The sequence below is a fragment of the Camelina sativa genome, chromosome 3 (assembly GCF_030686135.1).
Source record: "Camelina sativa cultivar CO46 ecotype springtype chromosome 3, ASM3068613v1".
NCBI classification, from domain to species: Eukaryota; Viridiplantae; Streptophyta; class Magnoliopsida; order Brassicales; family Brassicaceae; genus Camelina; species Camelina sativa.
In genome coordinates, this window is record NC_141882.1 from 26,605,327 (window position 1) to 26,629,067 (window position 23,741).

The following is a 23,741-nucleotide window of genomic DNA, read 5'->3' on the forward strand; positions in this document are numbered from 1 at the left end:
TATTTTTAAGAAAGTTTTCGAATGTTTTTTTGTTATTTCTATATTTGGGAATTATACAGCAAGGCAAAAGAACAGTATTCACAACGGACAGTTTTCAGTTACATCCTAGAATTCATGTTTGTAAAATGTAAAATGTTTAAAAATGCTCTCGTTGAGAGTTGAACTCAAGACCTCCCGCTTACTAAACGGGTGCTCTAACCAACTGAGCTACGAGAGCCTTTTGTTCGAGCTTCGTTATTTTACCATAATCAAGCTTTTCTATTTGACAACAATTGGGTTGTAAAAATATTATGATATATATCTTTTTAGAATGTTTCCTATTTAAATCATTTTTTTCGCATTACACAAATGAATTTTTTAGGGCTTTTACCGTAATCTGTTTTTATTATCGAATGAATTTAATGAACGAGAAATTAGACAAAATCAAATGTAAACAACCAAGATATTAAATGGAAAAAATAATATGTTTTATTAGATAAAATTAAATGAAAAAAAAGAAAGAAATTAAAGAACATAAAAAATCAAAGAAAACTAAGAACTTTTTTTATTAGACAAAATTAATTAAATGAAAAAAACAAAGAAATTAAATGGACAAAAACGGAAATTAGAGAAACAAATTACAAAATAACCAAATAAGGATATATAGAGTACAAATCAGCCGAAAGAGCCACGACAGTTGAGTGAACCACAAAGACAAATCTTGTTGCCTTTGTAAAGTCTCTCATCTTCTCTAATACGCTCTACGAAAGAAACTCCATAGTCATATGTTAACTCTGTCATCGGAAAAATATGCTTCATCGCAAAAATCCCAATGCGAACATATGTATCAGATTCAATAAGCTGCCAGAAAACATTAGGCTTACAGATGTGATTCATGAATCGAGCAACATTCTCTTTTTCTTTGGCACTTATCAAGACTTGCGTCGTCAAGTTGAAAAATTCAGGGACACTTTCCTACACATCTTCACACACAAGCTCAGGTTCATAGTTCCACTTAAACCTCATATAAAACCGAGATGAGTCGAACAAGAAGTTATCGTTTTCTTGTACTTCTTCTTTTGTCTTCCTCACACCAGCAAACTCACAGATAAAGGTCCCAGCTCGGATTGGATCCCAAGACCGTACACCCCAACCACACATTCTTGTCTTGAACACTTCCATGTGAAGCTTCAAACCGTTTTGAACTAATCGGTTTTTTCAATCGTTGGGGCATGAACAAGATTCACCGCATTCATAAATCAATGGTTTACGACAAACCAAAATGGAGTTATGGTACGGTAACTCACCATCGTTTCTTTCCATGCACATACAACTTTGATGATAGGATGGTTGACCTTGAAAATTCTGGAATCCAAGTGCTTGGAGATCGATGTTTAAATCAAGCGTCATTCTTGAGTAATGGTGAGATGTGATGTATTCAAAATCTTTAGGAATAGCTTTGTTATTTTCATCTACTTCATTAACCAGCAGGACTCGTAAAGCCTCTTTTCCAAAAGAAAGATCTAGAAGTATAAAACCCTGCCTTGAATCAATCGGGTTTTGCATCCTCAAATCATTAGCTATTTTCCAGTTTCGAATAGCGGAAAATTGCAAATGGAAGAAAATTGCGAATGGAAAATGGTTGAAGTAGCGTGAATGAAAATGGTTTTGGGTTTTTTTTTCAAAAAATGGTTTTTGGTTATGTGAATGTGTGGTAGATAGAAAAATAATCCTCTATTTATAATCATTATATGCAATGGATTAATAGCCAAATCTCCATAGTAGAAATAAAGTTTTAGTCATTAAAAATCCTAGATTTTTTTTCTATTATTCAGTGTATCTAAGACTACCCATTAATCTTTTGACAAAAAAAAATTAACATAAATGTGAAATATCTTTATTTCCTATTTGAAATATATTTTTCTACATATGTGTAGTTTATTCAACTATTTTAAGAAAAAAAAAGTTAAATAGTTTGAATACATGCAGTCAAAAATATTGAACCATATACAGTAAAACCTCTATAAATTAATAATGTTGGGACCAAAACATTTTATTAATTTATAGTGATATTAATTTATCTATAAATTAATAATTATTAATTTACACTGTAAATTAATAATTATTAATTTATAGATATATTTTTAATTGTTTATTTTTTTTTAAATTATGAATTGGAACAATTATAGCAAAATAAGATTAAACTTTCGGATGTTATAAATTTTATGGTTTAGGAATTGAACTTGTAATATTTATAAAGCATTATTGACAATAAATTACAAATACTATAAACAAATTGACTTATACACATGACATACATAAATTCAAATTTATGAATAATAATAATATTAATTCTCATATTTTAATAATTTGTCTAATTATCAAATTGTAAATGATGCATATCTAAAAATTAAAACTTTAAAATTTAATTATTTGTATGACATGTTATAAAATATTTTAGAGATATCATTATAGTTTGAAAATACAACATTACAAATGTTCTATAGAAATGAGTTTTAGGAGAAACATACACTATTATATCAGTATATATATATATATATATATATATAAATTTACATGATTATTAATTTATGATATTATTGGGACCATATTTTACATTGAGATTTCAAAAAAATTATTATCTTATTATCTTATCGAATATTGTTAATTTTTACACTGGCCCGACTTGGGACCAGCAAAATTTATTAATTTATAGTGATTATTAATTTATAGAGGTTTTACTGTATATTGAATGTTTGGTCATTTAAATTTGAATAGGACTTTAGAAGATATTGTCATTAAAAAATATACTATATAAGAAATTTATTATTATCTTTGAATAATAAAAAAGATTAGTGTACATGGGCCTCATAGATAACAACTCGTTATGATTACAAAATACAGTATATCCAACATTGCAGTTAAATTTTAAACACAAAATTAAAACGCAAACTAGAAGCAGGCGAGAAAAGTCAGTAGGCCAAATACTCAAGTCATGTATGTAGGAAATTAAACCTTGCATTATAAATTAACGAAGCCTATGGTTTGATGTCCATGTCCAGACATGTATGTATATGAAGCGCTTGTTGCAATTCTTCCCTGTATATATCATAACGCATACAAATCAATTAGGCTTAAGAACATATATGATGAAGTTGTCGAATGGATGGATATATTTTGATATTTTGCTGTAACAAAAGTGAAAAAATTTAGGTACAAAGCTTGGTCTGAGAACTGAACCAAGATTTTTTTTTCTACTGAATCACTGTTCGCGAGTCACAACATTTCGAAGACAATTGGATATAAAAAAACACATATCCTGATTGAAATTAGGAGATTATTCCTACGGGAAATTGGTCATAGAGATAATGTACTTTCTTCATAGGGTGCAAAAGAAATAACAAATGAACCTATAATAGCTTTGGATCTTGTTAGTAGATTTTTTTTTCTATACTCATAATGGTGAGCATAACATGAAATTTTTCCAAAGAGAGTGCTCATTTTCATAAGTTCATAACTATCTTTTAATGTTGAGAGTTACGCTCATATTTTTATAATTATCATTGTATAATATAAATAGTTGAGAAATTAATTTAATTTTGGAAATCGATGAATTATAGCAAACTAACTAGATATATACATCTTGTTTACGAAGCAAGATCCAATCATTAAGGAGTTAGTTCTTACTTCATATAGAGATTTATTATAGTTAACTAACTCCTTAAGGAGTTAAAAATGCTATAATAGAAAATTGCAATATTATAAACCCATAGGGATAAACTATATACGTGAATATGTGACGTTAATAAATATATATGCCCTAATACTTTTTAAAAATTTGGATGCTCGAAGCGGCTGCTTCTTTTTCTACAATTGTTGCACGCCTCTGCTCATGTATTAGGGCTAAAGCTTCATTGTGGTCTGTGGATCTGGTGCATGTAATATCATCAGTTAGGGGTCCGAATATTGTAGGGATATAAGTGCATATCATGCATGAAGTTATCCACTAAAGTGTGCACGATCATTAAATTCACAATATTTTGTAACAGATTCGAAAATTGATCGTCATTTGTAATAGAACTTGATCATATTAATATCTCTTCTCAAAACAAATATCAAGAATCTAAGATAAGAATATTTTAACTTTCCAAATAATCTCCTCGCCATAAAATATTATTCTGTGCATTTTTATTTGATGAAAACAATTTTTCGTATAAATAAAATAAAAGAAGCTCTTTTCCTTATTTGATAAACAACAACAACAACAAAAACCTAGTGGTTCTATTCTTTATTTTGTTCTTATCAGCTCAGGTTTAGGTTTTCATACTAGCTCACATCGATCGACCTCCGCTTAGAAAATCAAAATAACTAGATTTTAACCTGCGGTACACTGCAGAACTATTTTTTACTAAAATCATGAAATTTCAAGTTTTAACTGTTAGTTAATTTTATACGTTTTATTTGATTTTTAAGATTGTATCGTCGTATTTTGATTGTTAATTGACTTAATTCTAGAATTTAATAGGTGGGATACCGCACAAAAAAAAAAATTTGTTATAAATAAATCTATAGTATTAATACCATTTTATATTGTTAAGTTTTACTTGTTTGTTTATAATAATTATGTATATAGAGGTGTCCAACAGACCGGTCTATATTTTTTTTTGGACTGCAGCAGGTTAACCCGCTAGACCACGGTCCTTAAAATTATTCACAAGTATATCTCGACCTAAATTTTATATTTCTATTCTTTGAAAATTTAGTGGCAAAGAAAATTTTATTTATATATAATATATTTATTTTAATTATATATTTGTAGTCTTTTGAACGATCCGCTAAACCGCAGACGTACCTTGCTAAAATCCGTAATTCGCATAGACTTAACCGTGAGGACCATCATTTAACGGGCTTAAGATTTTTTTGTCTATACCCATTTTGTCGTAGTACTATTTAGAATATACATGTGGATTAAGTGTTGTGTTTGCTCCATTTTTTTTTTTTGACTTAGAACCTCCCCTAATGGAAAGTAATGAGAGATTAATATAAAGCTTTAGTTCGTCCAAAGAGAAAAAAATATAATTTATAGAATGATTATAATTTTGTTATTTGTATATTCATCAAAGACAATGGGAGATCATCAAAGATACATTGTACACTACGAAGATTCGTTTACCATATCAAATTGACAAATTCTAGACTTGATTATGTCTAGGAACTGAAGCTATAAATTGGAAGTCACATAGGTATGTAAGAGAATATACACCTGATATAATAGATTTATATGTTGATAGTGTCTAGTGTTACTGTGTTAGACCTGAATTTGAATATGACTGGAATGGTTGAACGTGAAATATAATTCTTTGTTGCTTATGAAATGGTCTTATATATGATTTTCTTTTATATTTTCCACTCAATCTTTCAGCTTCAGCTTTGAAGTCCTTATTCGATTACAATTATATATTGAACTACGCTAGATAATATGCACTTCTAGCATTAATACACTTTCTAATAAAATGCATTTGCTTGTTAGGTGGCCGGTAATACACAACAAAATCAGCCATAATAGCTCAATAATTTTGATCAAGCTAGGGATGCAATGGTTAGTAACCAATTTTCATTGCATAAGTTGTATAAAACTCTAAATTTCAGAAATGTAAACTGATTGTTGCTGGAAAAAAAACAAAAAAAAATGATTGTTGCTGAATAAAATAACTCATATATAACAATATGGTTTGGATATAGGAGAGTATAGCATAAATCAATAACTTAAGTAATGAAATGAATAATGGAATTGATTAAGTAAACAATAGTTCTCTCTCAGACACGATAATCGAGACACTTTCACAGCTATTCTTCTCCTCCGGCGCTGGTAAAGGATTATTTTGCCGGCTTCGGGACAGAACCCGAATCTCTATTCCTTGTTTCCGCTCTTGTTTTCTAGTTTTCCTTTTCGTCTTTTTAAGCTTTTTTCCCCTTTTATCTCTCTTTAACCCCCCCCCCCCCACCGACATGCATCCAATATCCGATCTGCAATCCAAAGAGGACAACTGCTGTTTGGAGTCTTCCAGCTATTTACCGCTTCAAAACTCTTTCTCGGAGATGCTTTATGAAGCCCCAATATTTGTCAGATCTGGTTCTCTTATCCACAAAGAGGAGCTCTTAAACCAGGTAATTTCGATGGGAGGAGTAGTTCCTCGACCATCAGATGCGCCTTGCATGGTGGAGACGTCGACGGCGCACGACGGTTTCCTCTTTTTGGTATCATTTTCCTATACCGGAGATTTCAAGCTCTCAGGGTTCCTTTCAAAAGCCTCAAGCCCCGATTCAAACCTCCAACCACTTTCCCTCCCTTCACCGGAGATGTTCGAGCCACTGAATCAGACGTCCGCTCAACCTGGCCGCTGCGTGAACCCTACTCTTCCCCCGATTGCGAAACTAGGTTTTCCGCTATTGGGCCCAACTTTTCTCGGCTCGTTAAGGTTCTTGAGCCCATTACCAAAGGTGTCTTATTCAATATTCCCCTGCTATTACCCAGGTTTGAGCGGAATTCAAATCTCTTCCATTCTAGTCAATATGTGTGTAGATTTATGGAACCATTTGTTCAAAGACTGCATTTGGAAAGTAAACCACCATTGTTGTTAGCCTGGTTAGAGATTGTTGTAGAAAATCTGTTTTTAGATCGAATTATTGATTCTGCTCTTGAAGTTAGAAACATGAATGAACCTGGCATTATGATCCAGACCATATGGCGCTGTGATTATCGATGTATTTTCATGTCCCTCTCTTCATCATCCCGTATGCTTTTAGCGACCTTGAAACCGCAATGTATCAACTTATTGAAGTATCCTCTTAAAAACCTTAATTCCAGTGGCATTATGACCCCATCTCCATGGAGTGGGAGTTACCACTACAACTATCAGAGTTCTACACCAAAGCATAGCATATTCAAAACCAGCACCACCATCCGGGCTACAACCCATCGAATCCCTACCAAGGCAATGCTTCTGTTTCTGCCCCTCTCCTCGGAGAGCTCTTTGGCCTTGATTCACCTCTCAACGTCACAAAGTCGTATGACCGTGACTACATTGTCAACTATCAGATCCTTCGATGTTGATCAGTCTTGCAACCAAGATCTCACATGTCTCAGCTTGCTTCTTAGCGACTCCCTCACAGCTCTGTTGGCTTATTGCTTGATGTTTCTTTATCTTTTTGTTTATGACTTTGGGGAAAGTCTATCTTTGTAATGTTCTTAACCTCTTGAACTCTCGAATCTCAATTTTTTTTTTTTGTATTGTTTCTATTTGATTGAATGAAAACCTACCTTTGTCAAAAAAAAAAAAGTAATGAAATGAATAATCCTTACAATCAAAACATAGTTTGAATAAGCGAACGTCAATTAGAAAGGTAAACAAAGCAGCAATGATAATAGGTAAGATTTTCTGCTTGTGTGTTTCGTTTTTTTTTTTTGGTGTTATGAGTTGTGGTAAATGAACAGTAATTATAGACTTATAAGGAGATCCTAGGGTTGTAGTTGAGTGATTATCGATAAACTTGTCGAGAAAGTTGATAATATTTTCAAGATCTCACAATTTTGGAATGTTTGAATAAGATTTAGAAAGCTTATATGGAATATGCGAGTAATATACCAATGATTTATAATATGCTATCAATTTTATGATTTCCAGTTCCCATATAATCTAAATCGAAGATATAATTAAGATATTCTAGTTTCTATAGTCTTAAAATATTAAATGTTGTTTTCTTTGTTTAAATAGCATTGAAGATCGAGATTATTTTGGGAACATAATACCCGACTCAAGATTTTCGGGTAGATATAGAAAGATTATCCTCATTTTTGCTTTATTCGATTTTCTTAATGTCTTAATTGATATTTCTTGTAAATAACTTTAAACTTCAAGTTTTCTTTGCTAAATGAAAATGTTAATACAGATAAGAAAAGAATGGTTTAACGTCATGTTTCATATATGATCATGTGACAAACAACCAGTCAACCACTGAAAAGGAAAACTATGCTTGAATTCATTTGATTTATCACTCATCTACCACTTATATATGTTCATGTTCATTTGATGAATTGATAAATTTTTAGTTAATTTGGGTCACATCTTTCTAAAGCTAACCATAGATTGTATCTCGAAAAATCTTTTTAATATATGGATGAATTTGTATGAAAGCCACGTTACGTCTAAAGAATGAGGCCACTGATCATTTTTCGTAGTTTCTGTTTCTCATCAAAAAATTTACACTTGTTTGTTGATTATATATAGTCAGGGATGGTTTCTTTACATGTGATTCAAGTTAGATATACTATTTGTTGAACGAAGAAAAGTGAAGAACACATGCAAATGTCCAACAGAAGCAAGTCGAAATAAATTCTCAATTAGCTTTCTCTGATTTATCATTGCAGCAAAATTTTGTTTATGCTAGTTTTACTATGATCTCGTCCTTATAAAACCTCACTTGAATTGTTGCCTTGTAAAACTAGCATAAACAAAATTTCGTTATTAATCGTTGCAGGAAAATTTTGTTTATATTTCCCACTTACAGTGCCTCCGGCTTGGTACATACTTTCGTTATTAATCGAATTGTATTCTTGTGATATTGTTATATGTCGTTTGCAATTAGCAGCATTAAAAGTATATGTTCTAGATTTGATCGATTATATCATTGCTAAATTTTGGATTAGATTCTCTGGAAAGGATCTGAAAGTGATAGTCATTAGTCAGTATGAGTATATCTGTATATGTTAAAAATTACAATTGTTTAATTCTTTTGTAGGTTTACTTTTCCATTTACCGTATATTCATAACTTCAACTATTCAATAAATAAACTTGAAATGTACCCGTGCAATTGACTAGTATAAATATATATCTTTGAAAAAAATCTACATGTGGAAATAACCAACAGAAAAAGAAGAAGACTTCGGGAGAGAAGAAGAGGATGGTGAAAAAGACAAATCCAAGAACCAAACACAAGAAAAAAGCCTTTACCAGAAAGAAAAAAATAGCAGAAGAAAAGAGTGAGTACGATGAAAATGATGACGTATTTAGCCACGGAAAAGAGAAAAGTATGGAAGAGCAAACGATCCATTCACAAGCGAAAGATGCACTGTCGTGTATTGTTTTCTCCTAATTCCTATGCCATGTTCTCTTTCGTTTTTTCTCATGTGAAGCTTCTTCGGTTCTTCCATTCCCCCTTTTAATAAAATTATTTTGTTGTAGCTTAATCTTCGTAAATATTTCAAAAAGAAATCTTATACAAAATCTTTCTAATCTTTCTAAACTCTCTTTATCTTAAACACAATCATGTCATCAGCTTGTTCTAAAAATATTAGGTGAAAAAAGATAAGCACATCTTAGCGAACAACAGCGTCCGTCGAACCGCCAACATGAAAATGTGTAACTACTATTCATTATGATACTTTTTTTATTTTGTTAATCCCTCCACTCTTATCATAAATCATATATGCTTTTAACAATTAGTATGTGTTCTATCATTCATAATATTCCAAAAATGGAATATTAGATCCAAACCGATGATATATATGTTCCATTTATATTTCAATCCAAATCCAAAGATGAAAGGAGAGAAACAAACCAATCTGGATCCAACGATTAAGTTAAAAAATGAAGAAACTGATTAGTACATTATATTAGATTACATGTAACATAGTTATCATATATAACTATTATTGAACAGTAGTTACCCTTACGGTTAACAAAATACTAAAAACGGTAACAATACCTTTGTCACTCCATGAACTAGTTATGTTCATTGATGAAATATCTTTTCTGATTACTATTACGTCGATTTTACGTAATAGTAAATTTTGAAAACAAAAAAAATATAATATAGCTAATCTAAATTTTGCAATTAAATTTCCAACGAGAAAGTAACAGAAGGAAACGGATTTCTAGTATATAATATTAGATCACATGTAATACAATTATCATAACTATTATTTAACAGTCATACACATATGGTTAACCAAATACTAAAGACGGTAACAAACCCTTGTCATTTTATGAACTAAATTGTGTTCATTTGTGGAATATCATTTTCTACGTCGACTTTACAGATAAAAATACGACAAACAGTAGATGTAATAATAGCTAATCCACATGCCAAGGGTTTGCTAAAATGACTAATCTTTAGCTCAAAACCATAGCTAATCTTTTTAAGTTGGTGGTTATATTTCCAACGAAAAAAGTAAGAAGGAAACTGATTGCTACTACATTATATTAGATCAAATGTAACACAATTACAGGATCATAAGTATTATCTAACAGTCACATATACACTCGGTTAACAAAATACTTACATCAATATATATATTGTTCAAAACTCAAACAATATAGCTTATATTTTTGAAACATTCAATTTAAGTTTCAGTGAAAAAGCATATGAAAGAAGGTTAACAATATGATATACGAAAATGGTAACAATACTCTTGTGATTGGATGAACAAATTATTTTCATATTATATAATTTCCTTCTGGCTTACTTTAGGTCGATTTTGAAGAATATATACAAAATATAAGTAAATATCAATTATATTATTTTAATATTTTGAGGAAATATTGGTTAAAATTTTGAGGTTATGGAGGATGTGGGTCAAATATTTGCCTGCCTACCAATTAATAATTTTTGACCAATAAACCAAAAATTAAATATTGGGTTTATGACAATTGGATATATTAGTAAAAATGTAACATTGATGTTTTCCCAAGCAAATATTTTGATAGAAAATAATTATACCTAGCTAAAATATTTGTTCTTGGAAGTTTTTAGCCCTTCTGGCGATAAAATTGTTAAACATTTAAAAAAGAAATCAAAATCAAAATTAACACTTAGGAGAACTAGTATAACAACACTTATATTTTCGCCAATCTGAAAATATACTAATTTGTAGAATATTAATACCATATGACGATACAATTTTCATTAAACAAAAAAAAAAACAACAACGACAACAGTTTTATTCAAGATGCACAGATAACAGTTTGTTTCAAAAAGCACAGATACACTCAAACATGAGTAGAGGTTGAAGCTGAGAACATGTTCTTGCGAACATACTTACGAGCCCAAACATGTTTGCCATTGATGGTGAACTTGTTCTTACCCCTCGCACCCAAAATCTTTTCCATCATCGACGCACACGACGGTTTCAACACCAGCTTCGCAAACAACGGCTGCTCACCTTCAACTTGTTGCATCTCTATTGCTCCTATCACATCCCCGAGTCTCCTAGTGATGTAGACCCTGACTTCCTCTTCCGATATCGGATATCCTTTGGAAAACGTCAGGAACAGAGTCCTCTCTTCCGCAGCCGCCTTCGCTGCTCTCTCTTCTTCCGACAACATCCTCACCGCGGCTGCCTTGTTTGCTTCTTCTCCAACAGGAGGAGGAGGAAGAGGATAAGCAACAGTTACATTTTGCACATTCCTGTTAGGGCTAACTTGTTGAAGACAACCAAGCCTAATGTTCCTCAATTCCTCAATGTATTTCTCTCTCTCTAAAGCCATAAGTTTCTCCCTATTGAACTTAGGTACCTTCTCGCATATGTCTTCGAAAGCTCGGACGCAGAAATCGTTCCAGTTGTTTCTCAACGAAGTGCAAAAAATTTCGCGGTTTGCGTTGATCAGCGTGAGAGTGAACCTCCCTTTAGTGATACGCAAGAGCAAAGGTATGATGGTATTGTCGTCGTTGTTGGCAGCCAAGACAGTCGATGCGAAATGATGGTTGAATAGAAGATTGATACAGACACTGACTTCGTTAGCCACAGCATCGACGACAGTGTCTGGTAGAGAGCCAAGAGAGGCGATTAGGTCGGGGGCGTAACCGGATTGCTCGAGCATCATGAGAAAACCCATCGCGTGAAACGACTGGTCCACGTCTCGGCTTAGAGTATAGACAAGACGAGTGAAAAGGGTTCTGTCGATTTTGTGAAAGGTATGGAACTCCTCTCGTGTGACCGCGGCAGTAGCAGACGGTGAAGGATTCTCCATGAAAGCCGAAAACAATGGAAAAGCCATGATAGGTTTTTTTTTTTTTTTTTGCTTCGAGATTATGTGTGGTGATGGTGATGTTATCTATGTGATTAGGACATAGATTATATAGAGAAACCACTGAAATTGTGAAAAGGCGTAATCTTATTTTCCCTAAATAATTTGTATACATACCTTACAAGTTTTTTGTCCTAGTTCATGCCTCTAATTAATTACATACAGAAAGTCATAACCTTCCGGTTTAGAAAAGGGCTTGGTGTCTTTTGGTAATGAGCAATGCTGGCCCTTGGATCATCATCAGTCATTACCCGTCACCCTTGGATCGTTATCATCATTCAAACACATATCTCTAACATTTGTTTTTTCTTGCATCTTTACAATTTTAATTATGAAGAAAGAAATATATCCTATTCTTCAAAATTTAATATCATTTCAATTTTTTTGTTGAATCCAAGAAAAAAATATGTGGTCAAACAATTGATATAAGAATTTCTATAATGACATTCAAAATAAACAAAAAATCTTATCTACAATTTAATTTCATTTTGAATACATATATTTATATCATTTGATTTATTAAATTGCAAATTTCATAGAGGTTATGCAGTCAAATAATATATGTTCCATTTTTTCTAAAATATATAATCTAATCACACTTCTTGTTTATTTTATAAAATATATACTACTTATTATTTTATTTTATTTTGTTTCCGTTAAGACTATTTAGATCGATAATCTAACTTAGACGATAAAAATTATATTTGTACGGATCGATCCAAAATACTATTTACGAACGAAATACATATTTGGTAAAATTTTAATCTATTGTTCGGAATAGTAAGTCCATATCATGAATAAACATATGTATGGTTCCGAGTTTTCTTTATTAACAACAATATAACATCTTGTTTTTCAAAATATATACTTGGGAGAAAGATTTGATAATGGCAGCAGATGAAGCAAAATAATGGATAGAGTTTTGGCCAAAGGAAGATGAGGGACATAGTCAACGATCGAGACTCATGGTTTCAGCAGAATAGAGGAGATACTAAATCAGCTTATGTCACAAGAGATTCCATGAATTTCTTTTTAAATGCTGGAAAAAGCACAAGAGTATCTTGTCCTACAGTTTTGGAAGCTGAACTCCAAAGATCTTGTCCTACAGTTTTGGAAGCTGAACTCCAAAGTCTCATCGTAGCAATGCAACAAATGTAGATTCGGGACTACAATCAAGTAATTTTTGAATGAGACAAACCGAGAGTTTACAAGTTGGTCCATGCCTCCATGGTGATATTCATAATTTTACAATCCACAACTGAATCAGAGAGGTTATTACTTGGAGACAAATTAATATTTGAAACTGTGGAATTCAACTGGAATAGAAGATGCAATAACAAAGCTTTGTAACCATCCTCCACGAGAATCACATTGTAAACATTATCTATGAGAATTGTATTTCAATCTAATGAATGAAAGCTTAAAAAAAAACCAATATAACACATATTTTGTTTAAATTAAAATTTATAAAAATTTGAAAATAATATTTTAATCAACCAGAAGATTATCTACTTTTTTTTTAAAAAAGGTCAAAGTCATTTATTAGTTAATTGAAACTTTATGTGAAAGGTTAATTAGTTGGATTTACATGTATTAAAATAATAAAAATTAAATCCCAAAACTATCATCTATCGACTAGGAGACCTACTGTAAGTATGCCAATTAGAGCCAAAGCCCGCAGACTGTTCCAACTCGGTCCTAAAAAACATCGGATTCAGGCTTAAGTATATATGTCCAGAAAAAAATGGATTTTTTGGACTAAGCTCATTCGGGCTATAGAGATTTTTAGGCTTAGCCCGAACGAGCTCCAACCGGCCTGAAAAATCCTTAAAGAAATATACTTTTACTTTTTTTGGTTCACATTTTTGTCTGATTGGAATATTTGATTAATGATTTATTGTAAATTAAGTTTAAAACCATAACCCTAGTATTCAAAACTTTGACATATGACTTATATATGTCAACATTAAACAAAAGTTGAAAATAATATGTCGACCTTGATTTTAATATCATCTAAGTAAATTAAAATCTTGACCTAGTTATCTACTTTGAAATATTTTACTTTTATATTTTATTTGGTTAAAGTATAAACAAATTTTTTAAAAGTTATTTTAGTGAATATTGATGATTTATTTAAATTTTGATTAATTTATTTTATAGTGCACCTTTAAACATCTTTTTAGAAAATGTTATATGTTATGAAACAAAGCCCAAAAAATCCAAAAGATCTTGTAAACCTGTTAGACCATGTACAATGGTTTTTCTTTTCAACACCCTCCACCTCAACTTTTAACATTCCATTATCATTTTCTCTTTCTTCCACCTAATCATTTAACATCCAAATCAATTTTAACCTCTCCAATAGTTTTGTTTAATAAAATTCAACACCTTATCCCACTATTTTCACTTTATATATTTATATATACTTAATTTGATAACAATACATTTATAGTAATTTAAAATTTATAAAAGTTACATTATTATTTTTAAAAATTGAATTTTATATTTTTAGCTAATATTTTAATATGAAAAAAATAAAAATTATACGGATTATTATTGGGATCCATTTAACAACAATTTTTTTTTTAAAAAAGTATAAAGAGTTGATAGAAAGATACAGGAGAAAGTTATAGTAAGAAATGAAGTTTTTTTTATGTCCAAATGAAACGAAAATAGTCTCTATATATAGATTTTTAAAAATTATGAATTTTGATATAAATTTCTTTTTAAAAAAAATTGATTACAACCAAATAATTGAAAGGAGTTAAAAAACACTAAAAAACAAAAAGTGTCAGTAAAAAAACATTCTCTCACCACTCTATCCAATTACAAGCTGACACGTATCACTGAAGACCCTACTTTCTTTGTATTCAACTCAAATGAATCAACATTGATTTTTTTTATTCAACACCGTCGTTGGAGACATTAGAGCATCATTAGTAAGGAGTACTCTCTAACTTACTCTCAAATTAACTAAACATATAATTAATACTAATTTAAGTAAAGCAACCCTAAGAGTATTTTTGCAAAATCATTCATTTACTAAAGAACCCAAAGAAGGTTGCTTAATCTTTAAAATAAGAATTTTTAATTTGTGTTTAGTATTTATCAACTTTAATAATATAAAATGACAAAAAAATTATTAAACTTTTTATATTACATAAAACTATAGAATCTTAAACATATTTAACAAACTTTGGAATATTAAACATATTATACAAAATTCAAAATAGTTCATATATTTTACAAAATTTAAACATTTTAAACAAAATTCAGAATAAGATTTATTGTGCGGTTATCACAAATTTTTGCCAGATATGTTCAATCAAGTCTTTTTCCAAACATGCATTTGTGTATGATGAAAGTCATTTCGAATGCCCATCATATTGTTGGCATATGTTTAGAATACGATAAATGGACAAACCTTTTTGTTGATAGTCTTAGGGTCAGACCTAGCTTTAACATAAATACTATAAAGGATCAAAAAAATTCGGGTCAGATCGGACCGGCTTCAAACATATGCAAATTTTGCATGGTTAGGATTGGGCCAGCCCACACTACTGCTACTATCTTTTAAAATTAAAAAAAAAAAATTAAAAGAATAAATCGAAATTATTATTAGACAGGTCAGCAAAACATCGGCTCTCAAAGGAGAAGAAAGAAACAAAACAAAAACAGTCTTCTTCGTCTCCCCCAAAAACCCAGAAAATCGCAGCAGAGCCTTTCTCATCTTGCCTTTTACAGTACAGATCTCTCCATCATCATCATCATCATCATCATCATCGTCACTGCTTCGATGCCTTCCCGTAGGAGAACGCTCCTCAAAGTCATCATCCTCGGTGACAGCGGGTCAGTATTTTTTTTTCTTTTTCTTTTTCTTTGCGTTTAAGTCCAATTTGTGAATTACTTGGTGATTGGACTTGATCTGAATTCGTGGGGTATGATCTCATCTCTTAGGTTGTTGATTTCTAGATTCAATTGTTTTGAATTGAATTTGTAAAGACTTGTTTAGTTCTCAGTGGGGGAGGGACTTCCTCTTTTGAATCAAATTACAGCGATTAGGGAAGGTTTTAGTTAGGCTCTTTTAGTCTCTCAAGTAATGAATGATGCTATTTAAGTTCATGCTGTTTGATTTGTTTTGTTTTTCTCTCAGTATGATACAGATTTGGTGTTCTTTGTATATTTTTGACTTTAGTGACTTTGTTTGTATGTGACAAAATCCTGTTGTTATAAGTGACAACTTTTTATTATAAATCATTAGGTCGGAGTATATCAGCAATCATGGGAGTATTAGCAATCATGTTTATCCAAGTGATGACTTATGTGACTCATTGGGTATTTTGAACTTGTGATTTTGCAGGGTTGGGAAGACCTCTTTGATGAATCAGTATCCTTAATTTTTTGTGACTGGATTTTAAGGATATGATGATATTAACAATGGTTTTGTTACTATAACTATGGATGGATACATTATCTGTTTTACGACATATAATATAATCTGTACGATTTTGAGTTTAGATGAGTTCTTTGTGTCTGTTTCACTTTAACCATCACGCCTTTAGATATGTTAATAAGAAGTTCAGCAACCAGTACAAGGCGACCATTGGTGCTGATTTCCTGACTAAGGAAGTTCAATTTGAAGACCGGCTTTTCACTTTACAGGTTTGTTGTACTCTTATTTTGTGTTGGAGTAGATTATGCTTGTTTAGCGCATTGGTATGAGTTTGACTCCGTAGCGGCAGGGTAAAATTGAAAAGAAAGAAACAGTATATTTATGTAGTTTATGAGCCTCAAGGGATAAACATATTATCTGTAGTCTGATCTTATACCAATGGAATCTTTATTCTCTGGGACTGTTGTGCATCATTCCAATATTGAAATGTTTTATACTAGTTTTTAATGTGATTTTTAACGGATTTGCTTCGGCATGATCAGAGTTAGGAAAACACTAAATGGGTTGACAGTGTTTGTTCTAGATTAAGAATTTAACCCCAAGGACTATATGTATTGATCTCTTTGTTTGACCATAAGAGCTAAGACCTTACTTTTCTTTCAGATCTGGGACACAGCTGGTCAAGAAAGGTTTCAGAGTCTTGGTGTAGCGTTTTATCGTGGTGCTGATTGCTGTGTTCTTGTATATGATGTCAACTCCGCCAAGTCATTTGAGGATCTCAACAACTGGAGGGAAGAGTTTCTGATTCAGGTATATAGATATGGATTCATGCCCTCTTTCCAGTAGATTCAATAAAGAAACTTTGTCTGAATTCCATTTATTGTGATTTGCAGGCAAGTCCGTCGGATCCAGAGAACTTTCCCTTTGTTGTTATCGGTAATAAGATCGATGTGGATGGTGGAAACAGTCGGGCGGTATGTATATTATCTCCATCTAATAATAAAGAACAACCCTGAAATTTGAAACCTCTCTGCATTGTTTCCAATCACTCTTTGGTTTTTTTTTTCAGGTTTCAGAGAAGAAGGCTCGAGCTTGGTGTGCTTCAAAAGGAAACATTCCGTACTATGAAACCTCTGCCAAAGAAGGCACCAATGTGGAAGACGCGTTCCTGTGTATAACTAAGAACGCAATGAAAAGTGGAGAAGAGGAAGAGATGTAAGTTCAAAACACGCAAATCACCATCATCATAGGCTTTTTTGCTAATCGTTTAATGGTTAAATTGGTCAAAGATTTTGCCTGAAACTTGTTGATGTTTTGATCTTAACAGGTACTTACCAGACACGATCGATGTTGGAACCAGCAGCAATCCACAAAGGTCAAAAGGATGTGAATGCTGAAAGTACTTCTGCTCTCTCATCATCAATCAATCTATCTATCTCACTTTTGAGGGTTTTTTACCATATTGTAAATCTGGTGTTAATTATTATTAAAAAAAATTTAGAATTTCAAACAATAAGTAAAAACCGAATTGGACTAGTCGGTGTTTGTTGCCTGTGTGATTATTATTATGGATTTCTTTCTTTTTCTCTGCACTATCGACATTTGTTGTCCACTACATTTATTGAAAAGACTTGTTTTTTTCCTACTTTTTTGTTTCGCTTTAAGGATGACTTTTATATAATTAACTGATTGATCCCAATGTCGGTTGGAAGACCACGACGACCTTCCCATATGACACATATCTTGTGAATTATAAAAACTTAAATCTCATTTGAGTGTGTATTAATTAATAAATAATTATGTTTTAGGGTCTTAAATAAAAATGTTGATGTTCTTCAAAAGTTGATACAATCATCTGATTTTATTATATGTTAAATAGCTAATGAACAACACTAATTTGAGGATTACTCATATTGATCATCTTTTATCATATGACATAGTTAAACAGTTTCACAATATGAGACACAAAAGGCATTGTATATTAAGTTACGTATATCAAAACTATTAATGTGAAGCAAATCTCATTTTCACCACACAAAGAGTCACTCACATAGTCACATAAATGGATAATTGTAAAAAAGAATCCCTTATGACTAAGGTTAACACTTCTTCACTAAACAGAAAATATATATTTAAAGTTTTAAGTGTTATCAACTCGAGCAGCTGTTATTTTACCTAATAAAAACGCACACATGATATACGTGCATGTATAAACAGATACATACACAAACACAGAGAGCCACAGATATGTGAGACATTGAGAGAGAGGGAGAGTGGTTTTATTAAAACTATTCCTTAGGGTTGTGGTAGATGATGACAACAGATTTGGTGTCGAAACTCTGTATGAACCTTTCTTCTGCGGTCCTAAACGGATTGTAGAGAAGCTCTTTGATTGGTTCCGGCAACGGTTCATTCTTCATCATCTTCTTCCAATACTCCTCTGCTACTCCTCCACCTCCTGATCTTCCTTCACTCAGGTTCACAAACTGTGCCAACCAAAAGTATATACAACATTCAAATTCAATATATATGTTTCAAATCTTTATTTAGGGTTTTAATATATTTAAACAAGTAGCTATATCTACCAGAAGAAAGCTGAAAAGGATGAAGAAGACGACGACCAAGTAACGTTGTTGCTTCATGTCTCTCTTTTAACTTTTTGTTATTGTTGTTTTTTGAGGATTTTTTTTCTTGATCTATGTTAAATCTTCGGGTGTTAAAGTTTATATATATAGAGAGACCAGTTTAAATTAAGGAAGTTGTTTTCAAGATAACTGTTATAGTTTCCCTCTATCTGCATTTATTTATATAATCATTTAATATTTACACTGTAAGGTCAACTTTGTGTTGTGTTGTGCATAGCCTAATTTTTCTTTTTTTCCTTATCTGAATTTCAGAGTGGTGGTGGGCCGCTTAAGTAAGGGTTTAGTCTGAAATCTGTAAATTTTTTCATATATTTAAATTCGATTTGGTTTTGATCAAAAGAAAAAAAAATGAGTCTATATTTAAAGGTCTGATCTGGCCCCAACATGATTACAGGGTTATTCCGGACTTTTTGAGTTTTTCTTACAACTAAATAAAAATTTCATTACATTTCGATTTTTTTTTTCATATGTAACATCATTTATAAATTTGAAGAATATATAGCAATTTATAATTTACTTTTATAAACTAATAACAGATTTGTCATGTAAGTTAAAAAATTATCTGACTGTTAAAACATCTTCAAAATGATCGCTTGACGCTTGTAGTACATAATAAATCCAAATTGAAATAACTATCAATATCTTTTCACAAAATCTAATTTAACTGACATAAAAGATTTAAATGAAAAAAAATTGTAAAACACATACCACATAAAACATAAAATCATAACACTTTGAATCTAGATATATTAGTAGAGTTATGATTGATGTAGAAGAAAAATAGTAGAGTCAAGGTTTGAATAAAAGCATTTGAATTCCTTATTATATATGTTTAGAAAAGCTAAATTGGGTTATGTTATGTGTATAGAACAACGAACACTTCTAGAATTTGGTTATGTTATATGTAAGACAGTAAGAGCAGTTCTATAATTCTGTAAGATTAGAGGATACAAAGAAGAATAAGGAAAGAAAAACATACTACTTTAATTTATTCTTAAAAATAATGTTTTTTTATAAGTTCTATTTTGTGTTTTACAAAGAATATTGTTTTGTATTAGTATCATTATTATTTAATTTTTATTTGTCATTCAGATGGTAAGAAAAAAGGAGGAAGTTATATCATTCGATTCAGAAAATTGTAATAAAAACGTTCTCTTTTAATTTGTGTGAAAACCTAAAACATCTCTTTTTTAAAGGAACATAGAGTAGGATAAATGTTGTAAATCACTGGATGGTGGATTCCATAACCGGCCATGTAAGGCCATGTATGGTTCATGGGCTTACAGCCCATCGGACATAGGTCCATCGGTCATTTACCAATTTATAGTCGGTTTTAGTCTAAGTGTTTTGTACCCTATATATGTAACTTCAATGACATTACATGAATAAGAACAAGAGCATTCTTCCTTTTGATTCTCTAGTTTACAACACGTTATCAGTACGATCGTTTCTAAAGATCCAGCTGAGTAAAACCCTAAAAACCCTAAAACCGCCGCCTCTCTTCTTTACCCTTACCCGAACCCTACCTCTCTTACTAGATCACGATCAACCCTTGTTCGTGACTAGTCCTTGTTCGATATTAGTCCAAGCAGCCTGTGCTTGGATCAAAGTTCTATCCTATTCAAGTTCGAGGTTCGTGGTTCCGGGGTAAGCCCTGTTCGTGAGCGGTGAGAGATCCGTTCGTGGGAAGCTGTTGCGGTTCTGTTCGAGGTTCGTGGTCCATCCAAGTTCGAGGTTCGTGAGAGATATCTGAGGTCTTTAGCTCCCAGATCAAAACCGGTCAGACCCCTATTGGTGTTAAGGTAATATCGAACCTATTGGACACATATATTCGAACTTGATCCTAAAACTATTAAACCCTAAAACATACAAGTACACATCTAACAAAGTTTAAATTCCTAAATCCTAAAAAAAAAACTTTAAAAAATCGGATGTTAGGGTTGTTAGATTGTTTTGTTAATTGCACAAAATTATATCAAACTTAAGAATCTGATTGTTTGATTGTTTAAATTGTTGCTTGATTGTTTTGATGCATAAGAACCTAGAACTATAACTGTTAAATTCGAATATTAATCTGATTGTTCTAGGATATTTAAAATATGAAATTGCATGCATCCTTGAAATTATTAATCAAATTTGGCATAGATTTTTCCTGTAAATTTAGGTTGCATAAGAACCCTAAAATTCTAAGAATTAAAATCGATTTAGGTGTTTGAGAAATTCAAACCCTAAACCCAAAAGTTTAAGAAAATCGAAAATTATTATGTGATTACATAAAATAAATTTGGATAATTTCTAAATTAGTAATAATTATCAACTTAAAGGTTTAAGAAATATTTCCTAAAATTTGTCATTATCCAATTCTAAGAAAAAGGAAATTTCTAAAAACATCTAAGAAAAGGAAATTGTTGCATGCTAGTTTCTATTTAGATTTGTTTGTTTTCCATGCACACTAAAACCGAAAATAATAAGTGAAAAGGCAAGGCATGTTTCGGTCTCAAATACTGCATGGCCTAAGGCATGGTTCGGTCTTAAATACCGCATGACCTATTAATTGATTGCATGGTTCGGTCTCAAACACCGCATGCTAATGATCGGTTGTCTATTACTGTTTTATGCAGATGGCAAGGTTGAACAACCTGGACTATGCTGCTTTGAATGCTTCCGGAGACAACTACCTGCAATGGGCATTGGACACTAAGATCATGCTAAAGTCAAAGGACTTATTTGAGTGCATTGAGGAAGGTTTTGAACCATCTGACAAACAAAAGTACAAGGCCATAATGCATATGCGCAATCACCTTGCTGAGAGTCTTAAGAACCAGTACCTCATCATAGAAGATCCTTTTGGCCTTTGGATAGAGCTTAAACACAGATACGGACACCAAAAGACGGTGCTCCTACCAAAGGCTCAATTTGATTGGAAAAACCTAAGGATCCAGGATTATAAATCCGTGGATGAGTATAACTCAGAGCTTTTTTAGGATTGTCTCACTCCTTAGGTTGTGTGGTACTAAGGTCACCGAGAAAGAGCTACTAGAGAAGACATTGTCTACTTTTAGCCCTAACAACATATTGCTTCAACAACAATACCGAGAAAAGGGTTTTGAAACCTATGGGGACCTAATCTCGTGTCTACTGCTAGCTGAGCAGAACAATGAATTGTTGTTGATGAACAGTGATATGAGACCTCCTGGTACAGCCCCATTACCAGAAGCACACAAGGTGGATATGGTAAAGCAAAATCCGAATGAGCCTAAAGAACCCAAAGAGACCAACTATGTCCACAGAGAAAGACACTATGGCCGTGGCCATGGTGGTAGCGGACGTGGTGGTCGTGGACAGTTCCAGGCCAGCAGCTTTGACGATAATGGTCGTGGAGGCCGCGGACGTGGTGGTAGGGGCCGTGGGTCCTTTAAACCACAAAACAAGGTTAAATCCATTTGTCACTGATGTGGTATGTCCAACCATTGGGCCAAGAATTGTAGAACCCCTAGACATCTTATTGATGCATACCAAGAAGTCTTGAAGAACCCGGAAGCCAACTATGTGCATCTCGATGGTGAAGATGACTTCGACCATGAGAATGATGATTTACTAGCATATGAGACTTCTGATTGCCTTAAAGATGATGACTAAATTTTGGTTTTATTTTGGTTTAATTTTATGATTTTATGGTAATGTATTGGATAATTATTTTTGGTTTAAATTCTATGATTTTATTTCAATATTTATTTGCTTGTTTTATTAAAGTTTAAAACAAAATTATTGTCATTATAGAAATGGCTGAGGATATGAATGTACTAGTAGTGGACAGTGGATCCAGCCACACAATATTGAAGGATAAAAGATATTTCATAGACCTCATAATGAAAAATGCCAATGTTAGTACAATTGCGGGTATAGCAAGCTTAATAGAAGGCTACGGCCAAGCTCATATATTATTACCTAATGGCACACATATTGAACTAAGTGATGCCTTGTACTCACCCAGCTCTAAGAGAAGCTTATTGAGCTTTAAAGACATCCGGTTGAATGGTTATCATATTGAAACAATGGGTGAAGGTAGCAAAGAATTTTTATATATTACCGAGATTGTAAATGGACATAAGAAGGTCCTAGAGGCTATACTTGCACTAGCCACTGGTTTATACCATGCTAAGATTAACATGATAGAAGCTAACTTGACAAAGCACAAAATGTTCAAAGAACAGTTCACTCTATGGCATGACCGGCTTGGCCATCCGGGAACGAACATGATGCGTAAACTAATTAACAGTTCAAATGGGCACACCCTTAAGGAAAGAAAAGTTATCCCTAAAAATCTCACGTGTGTAGCATGTGCACAAGGGAAACTTATTATACGGCCATCACCAGCCAAAGTCCATAAAGAGACTTTAAACTTTCTGGAAAGGATACAAGGTGATATATGTGGACCAATACACCCACCTTGTGGGACGTTTAGATATTTTATGGTTATGATCGATGCATCAACCAGATGGTTACACGTTTGCTTGTTATCCACAAGGAACCTAGCATTTGCTAGGATGTTAGCTCAAATTATAAGACTAAGAGCGCATTTTCCAGATTCTCCACTTAAGATTATACGTCTAGACAATGCTGGTGAATTTACATCC

The 23,741-nt window shown here is 32.2% G+C and overlaps 4 protein-coding genes, 1 non-coding gene and 1 pseudogene across 5 annotated transcripts; 2 read left to right on the plus strand and 4 right to left on the minus strand.

Moving 5' to 3' along the window:
• Positions 1-143: 143 nt before the first annotated feature.
• Positions 144-217, minus strand: TRNAT-AGU (transfer RNA threonine (anticodon AGU)). The gene has a single exon. It is a non-coding gene; the product is annotated as a tRNA-Thr (tRNA).
• A 437-nt stretch (positions 218-654) lies between these two features.
• On the minus strand, positions 655-1,545 carry LOC147947729 (histone-lysine N-methyltransferase, H3 lysine-9 specific SUVH7 pseudogene; annotated as a pseudogene).
• A 9,335-nt stretch (positions 1,546-10,880) lies between these two features.
• On the minus strand, positions 10,881-12,084 carry LOC104777841 (uncharacterized). Its single transcript, XM_010502169.2, has one exon. It carries the CDS (start codon positions 12,034-12,036, stop codon positions 11,029-11,031), a length of 1,008 nt encoding a protein of 335 aa, XP_010500471.1. The 5' UTR covers positions 12,037-12,084; the 3' UTR covers positions 10,881-11,028.
• A 3,520-nt stretch (positions 12,085-15,604) lies between these two features.
• On the plus strand, positions 15,605-18,104 carry LOC104777842 (ras-related protein RABG3e). The gene is made up of 7 exons (XM_010502170.3): positions 15,605-15,915; positions 16,427-16,453; positions 16,629-16,728; positions 17,123-17,269; positions 17,353-17,433; positions 17,529-17,674; positions 17,787-18,104. The coding sequence occupies exons 1-7, from the start codon at positions 15,863-15,865 to the stop codon at positions 17,854-17,856; spliced, it is 624 nt and encodes a 207-aa protein (XP_010500472.1). The 5' UTR covers positions 15,605-15,862; the 3' UTR covers positions 17,857-18,104.
• A 464-nt stretch (positions 18,105-18,568) lies between these two features.
• On the minus strand, positions 18,569-19,213 carry LOC104777843 (uncharacterized). Its single transcript, XM_019241995.2, has 2 exons — positions 19,045-19,213; positions 18,569-18,945 (listed from the first exon to the last, which is right to left on the minus strand). The coding sequence occupies exons 1-2, from the start codon at positions 19,099-19,101 to the stop codon at positions 18,748-18,750; spliced, it is 255 nt and encodes an 84-aa protein (XP_019097540.1). The 5' UTR covers positions 19,102-19,213; the 3' UTR covers positions 18,569-18,747.
• A 2,512-nt stretch (positions 19,214-21,725) lies between these two features.
• Positions 21,726-22,743, plus strand: LOC147947730 (uncharacterized). The gene is made up of 4 exons (XM_087507422.1): positions 21,726-21,928; positions 22,107-22,207; positions 22,307-22,536; positions 22,585-22,743. The coding sequence occupies exons 1-4, from the start codon at positions 21,726-21,728 to the stop codon at positions 22,741-22,743; spliced, it is 693 nt and encodes a 230-aa protein (XP_087363548.1).
• Positions 22,744-23,741: the final 998 nt, after the last annotated feature.

Coding starts and splice junctions, on each gene's coding strand:
- LOC104777841 (XM_010502169.2), bottom strand. CDS start 12,036: ATGGCTTTTCCATTGTTTTCGGCTTTCATGGAGAATCCTTCACCGTCT.
- LOC104777842 (XM_010502170.3), top strand. CDS start 15,863: ATGCCTTCCCGTAGGAGAACGCTCCTCAAAGTCATCATCCTCGGTGAC. Junction 16,454..16,628: donor AAGACCTCTTTGATGAATCA/GTATCCTTAATT, acceptor TCACGCCTTTAG/ATATGTTAATAAGAAGTTCA. Junction 17,434..17,528: donor ATGGTGGAAACAGTCGGGCG/GTATGTATATTA, acceptor TTTTTTTTTCAG/GTTTCAGAGAAGAAGGCTCG.
- LOC104777843 (XM_019241995.2), bottom strand. CDS start 19,101: ATGAAGCAACAACGTTACTTGGTCGTCGTCTTCTTCATCCTTTTCAGC. Junction 18,946..19,044: donor TCCTTTTCAGCTTTCTTCTG/GTAGATATAGCT, acceptor TGGTTGGCACAG/TTTGTGAACCTGAGTGAAGG.
- LOC147947730 (XM_087507422.1), top strand. CDS start 21,726: ATGGCAAGGTTGAACAACCTGGACTATGCTGCTTTGAATGCTTCCGGA. Junction 22,208..22,306: donor ACAACAATACCGAGAAAAGG/GTTTTGAAACCT, acceptor CTCCTGGTACAG/CCCCATTACCAGAAGCACAC. Junction 22,537..22,584: donor CCTTTAAACCACAAAACAAG/GTTAAATCCATT, acceptor CATTGGGCCAAG/AATTGTAGAACCCCTAGACA.